Source organism: Spinacia oleracea, chromosome 1, assembly GCF_020520425.1.
Source record: "Spinacia oleracea cultivar Varoflay chromosome 1, BTI_SOV_V1, whole genome shotgun sequence".
NCBI lineage: Eukaryota > Viridiplantae > Streptophyta > Magnoliopsida > Caryophyllales > Amaranthaceae > Spinacia > Spinacia oleracea.
The window spans coordinates 47600748-47606403 of NC_079487.1; the positions used below are offsets into that span (position 1 = coordinate 47600748).

At 35.7% G+C, this 5656-nt stretch overlaps 1 protein-coding gene across 2 annotated transcripts; it reads right to left on the bottom strand.

Moving 5' to 3' along the window:
• Positions 1-268: 268 nt before the first annotated feature.
• Positions 269-4451, bottom strand: LOC110795505 (glucan endo-1,3-beta-glucosidase 8). Of its 2 annotated transcripts, none has more exons than XM_022000522.2 (2): positions 2235-4451; positions 269-1541 (listed from the first exon to the last, which is right to left on the bottom strand). In XM_022000522.2, the coding sequence occupies exons 1-2, from the start codon at positions 2570-2572 to the stop codon at positions 443-445; spliced, it is 1437 nt and encodes a 478-aa protein (XP_021856214.1). In that variant the 5' UTR covers positions 2573-4451; the 3' UTR covers positions 269-442. The 2 variants fall into 2 exon arrangements, with proteins under 2 accessions (XP_021856214.1, XP_056691461.1); XM_056835483.1 differs by having other exon boundaries at positions 269-1652; positions 2235-2374.
• Between the last annotated feature and the right edge of the window lie 1205 nt (positions 4452-5656).

The following is a 5656-nucleotide window of genomic DNA, read 5'->3' on the forward strand; positions in this document are numbered from 1 at the left end:
AGTTAGTTAGCTAACCTGACAACCCGAGCATATAAATAGCTCTTATCTCTTGTAAATCATTTCTTATGTTAACTAATAAGAGAATCTCCTTTCTTTTCTCTCTAATTTCTCTCTTCAGTCTTCGTTCTCTCGGTTTTATTCTGTTTCTCAGAAACTGATCAGCATTGTTGTTCATTATTATAGCTCAATTCTTTGAGCTGTAACAAGATATTCTGATTTGCGTAGTAAACTGTAAGCCTAGCATAACAAACGTATTCTAAGATCCGAGTAAAGATGGAAGCTATTGTATTTCTTAACCCTACAACGATAAACAACTCTGCAGCCAACATTCTATACATGAATCATCAAAAAAGAATATGCCAAGTTCTGGCATAAAAATCTCTGAATATAGAGACAGCGAAAATGTAAAAGAAGTATAACCAAAATATCTACAAGATGAAACCTAAAAGAACAAAAATATAAGCACAACAATCAAAAGGAAAGGCACAGATGCAGCAGTCCTCAGACCAGAGGAAGCTATCTGGATGGTGAAATTGCAATTTCCTGTGGAGATATTCTGCGTCGTTAGCTTAGCCAAACCTCCAAAGTTGCAGGCCTCAAGTTTCTGATACTGGGTCTGATAGTACACATTAAAGGCATAGGAGATATTCCCATTAGCATCCAAGCCATGACAAGAAGATCCATACCCAAGAGGAGTACAATCAGCATAAGTGCATGCAAAATTAATGTTATCTCCCAGCTTGCTCAGATCCCTAGCATTTGGGTTAAACTCACACCATTCATTCTCGAGATATTGGACATTCTGCGCACCAACAAGAGTGATTTCCCGGTTTTCACTGGCGAGATACATAGGGAATTTCGGTTGCCCATCATAGCGGAAAATTCCCCAGTGCCTCTCAAATGAGCCAGGTTGAACACTTTTTGCATCCTCGTCAAGCAACCCGAACAAGTACATCTCTATGTATCCGGGCCTCAAAGGTGTACCGGTATTAGCTGCAAGTTTAGGCAGGAGTCCCCGATAGAATCTGACAGCATTGTTAATATTGGCATTGATATCACCATCCGTTGGCCATCCAACCTCCCCGACAATTATCGGCATGGTCCCATACCCCGCTGCATTTAAGGCCGAAACCAATGTATCATAGTTGGCATCAAAAACATTAGTGTATTGGACCCCATTATCTACAAGTGGAGTAGCTCCACCATCGAAGAAAGCATAGTTGACAGGAAAATCAGGATTAGCATAAAGACTGAGGAAAGGGTAGATATTGACGGTGAATGGCGCATTGTTTTGGCTCATGAACTGGACCATCTGGGTCATGAGACCAGCGATATCAGGTCTGAATCTTCCAGCTGAAGGTACAGGATTGGACGCTGGTGATTCATAGACATCAGCATTTAAGGGCACAGTTGCCTTTATCTTGTTTCCTACCCCTGCTTCATTCAGAGCATTTTGGATGTTTTCAAGGGCTGGAAGAGTAGCATTCTCAAATGTGCCATTGTAGGCTTTCAGAAAAGGTTCATTCCCAACCGCCACATATCTGCGACCACTGAAGATGTTAAGATTGCACAAGTCTTTACATTCTGAGTCGACAGAAAAAGGTAATTGGAAATTCCATATGATTTGGCCTACATTCATGTGGTTTTACAGCCTGCAGGCACATTAGAATTTGATTTTGTATAGTGCATTAACAAGTACAACAGCATATCGTCGTCACCACAGTTGGTATAAGCAGTCTACTAAAAATTTAAGGACAATCTGAGGGCCCTCTAATGTATCCTCAATCTTCTAGCCGAGCATAGAACTACTTGCTGGTATACTAGGATAAAGATATGCTTCAATGAAAGTAGTTAATTGCATAGATTCATTTTATTTAAGTTTTTCCTGATAAAACAACACATATCCAAAGGGCAAAAGTTCAGTACCTTTTCCTATCACAAAAAAATGTTCAATAATTGGATGGAAAAAGGTGCACACTCAACACATAAATGTAGCATAACATTTTTGTTAATATTGGAGAAAAATCATCTTTGAAATTTAGTATTTTGATGAAGATGTAGCTTTAAAATCACACAGAAAGAAGAAAATGGAACAAAATTTGTATATCTTCTTCGAAGTTTGGATCAGGAAAGATACTTGTGACAACCAAAAATACAAGACAAGATCAAGATACAAGTAATATTTTAAAGGTTGAAATCGAGGGGAATAATAATAATAGGTTGCTACAACTCACTTGATGTTGACTCCTCCATTGAAATTGTATCGCACAACATTTCTCCGAACCCACTTAAGAGCTTGATTGTAGTTAAGCATAGCAGCCAATTGACCATTAGGAATGCCAACCATAACTTCAATATTAGTACCAGTAAGAGCACTTAAAGTAGACTCATCAGAATCAAACAACTTGACCTTTTGAATACCATTATTCTTTAACAACTGTACTACTGTACTAAGAGGCAATTTGTGATTAGCTTGCGTTCCCCAATTGACTCCAAGCCCTTGAACATCATAAGTATGTAATGATACCCAGATAATCAACCAGCTTACAAACAACAGCCACTCCTTTTCCATTGAAAACTAATGTTATCTATGCATAGAGTACTGGTTTTTATAAAAAGAATTCAGATGCTATTGATATATGAAGAAGGTTAACCCAGAAAATGAATCAGATATCTCCCAGCTTGGTTGCAGAAATCAAGAAGATAAATACCTGAATAAGTCAACTGTAGAGATTTCCTATGATCAAATTATTGTAAAAGCAGGGAAGTGAAGAGAACACAGGAGGGTGATCGATGTGGGCTGTCTGTTAAAGTTAGATAAAAGTGGAGAGAAGGGAAAGGTATGCTGAAGAAACTCAAGGAGTTTTTTTAATTTGTACTTTGTGTGGACAAGATTGAATGGTAGAGAAAGAATCAATTCACCATATAATATTACATGACAATGACAATGACAATGACAATGATTTGATCAACTCCACCTTTCAGAAATGAACGAGAACAAACATGTGTGTGTGGCTCCATATTGGAAAAAATGAATAGTACAGCATCTCAAAAAGAGTAACATAATTACTTGCCTAGTCAGCTACATACCCATCTAGAAACATCCATGTGGACGCCAACTAGCTACCTTCGTTGGGCTGGTTAAAGTCTCTAGGGGTGGAACTCGAATTACCTGATCAAATACCGTCTACATTAACCCGTTTATCTCAATAACCCGATTTTACGCTCTTAGTAAAGAGCACAAGATAAGTGATCAAGATAAAACCGCAATCAGTACAGGACACAAGGACAGGTTGATCTATTAGTCATCAGGAGGAGGAGAGAATATTGAACCAACTAGTTGACAAAACTAACCACTAACACATTCTGTAGCAAAAGAGCATATAAACAACATTATTATAATTAAACTAAATTAAAAAAAATATACTAAAATTAAATGACCAACCACCGAACAACTAATCTAACTAATTACTGCATATGAACACTAATTTGCATGTTATGTCAATAATCAATAACTATATCCTCACATCACACCTAGTCAACCAAAAGTAAGCTGCTCACAAATTGGAAAACATACAACTATGACTAAAATCGATTTAATTGTAGCGTTTTTGGGTGGTTTTTTCTCATTGATAACCATTTTTTTTCACTTTCTCCCAAATAGCATTACTTTTTAAATGTTTTCCGATGGTAGCATTATTTTTGCAATTTGCTCCCAATTACTTAATTAAATAAAGATTAACCTAATTCACCATCTTTCCGACTCATTCCAATCAATTCAATCTCATCTCTACTCAATCATGGCGCAGATCAATGGGGGAACATTCAATCAATCTCCCTCAATCATTCGCCATCTTCAAAGTCGTCGTCCGCCAACCACCAGCAGCCGGCGGTTCACCGCCGCTCACCCGCTGGGTACTTGCTGATTGATTTCTGGGATTTATGTTGAGAAAATCTGGCAACATAATTTTTTTTTTTTTTTTTTTCTAAAGTAACATGAAGTGCCATATCGGGCCGAAACCCGCAGCCCTCCGGTTGGAAGGTAAAACTCTTTCCATTAAGCAAAAAAATATAATAATGAGAACATAGTTAATTCGTATAAGTTCAATTTAATCAACAAAAGAAGAAGAAGAAAATTAATAATTAAAATCTAATACCTAAAAAAAACATACAAATGACTTAAATCGTCCAAAAAAACACACAAAATAATCGAACAATTGATGAAAAAACAAAGTATGTTTAGAAATTTACGTTCTGGAAATTAGACTTTTAACTATTTTTGTAAAATAAAATCACCTGAAGTGCGATTGTTCACTGATACTTGAATAACAATTGTCTGATAAGTGAGAACTGATTCAACAAAGAAGTGCGCGAAATGGAAAGATTAATTAACTTTGCTAATTGAGTCGTGAAGCATGTTTAACATTTACACTGCTTGTTTTTTAGTGGAATGCTGCATCTTTGATTCTTTTTTTTTATTTTTCTTTCTCTCTCCAAAGGTAAAAGTTAAATTCACAACTTTTGCCTGCTTTGCATTAAATTTTTTTACAACTTTCACCTTCAAATCCTCCATCCCACTTTATTCGTGTATCACAATTCACAAATCACCTTCTTACTTTGAAAAAACGTAAAATATACTTCTTTCGTTCTTATTTACATGACACAATTGAGTTTTTGACACTATTTACCCAAGTTCATTTAACTTTCTTTTGTGATTTATACTTAAGAAAGAGTATAGACATGTGCGATCTTATTAGATTCGTCTCAATAAATATATTTTTAATATCAACTTTTTATAATTTTTTCTTATCCGTAATAAAATATATTAACGTTTGAAATCTTGCATTGGCAAACGTGCCTAAATAAATGTGTCATTTAAAAAAGAACAGAGAAAGTACATTTTTGTGTGCTTGGTTTGATAGGTCAAACCCGTTACTCGAGACGGGTTCGAGCTGGGTTATTCCGGATCTCGTGTCATGATTTGATCGGGTTGGTTCGAGTTATTTAATTGTCCGGTTTCAGGTTTAGTTCAGTCGGGTCATCAAGTACAGGTCGGGTCCAATTTCGGGTTCGGATCATATCGAATCGTGTTTAAGTCGTATTGCAGCAAGTAATTTTGGGTTCGTGTCAAGTTGGATCGGATAATTATGAGGTTGGTTAAAATTTAAGTCAGGTTCACTCTCGAACACATAAAGATTGGGTCTGATAACAATCGGGTCTGGTCAAGTTTGTACTCTTTGATTATTTTTTTATCCTGGAAAACTTAATGTTCTTTATTTAAATCGATCAGGCCATCGACACACAATGGCAGAGCCAGGAATTTATGTTGTAGGGGCGTTAAGGTTACGTCAAAGTTTAATTGTTTTAAATAACTATTTTTTTTAATGAAGGGGAGAAGGTATTTAAATATGTTCAAGTATAGTTTTTACAAAATTATAAAAATAAAGAAATTTTTTACATCTAATTAGCTAAGCACTTAAAATTTGAAGCTCTTTTACACAAATTATGTTAATTTCGTACAAAAGGGGAAAAAAGAAGGAAAGTAAAATTACCTACACACTGAGAAATAGTCGAATGGTGCAAGAGTTGAAAAAAATGGAAAAAATGTAGTGTTATAAAGAAAGTGATAGAGAATAGAATTCTCTTAGGATATAAA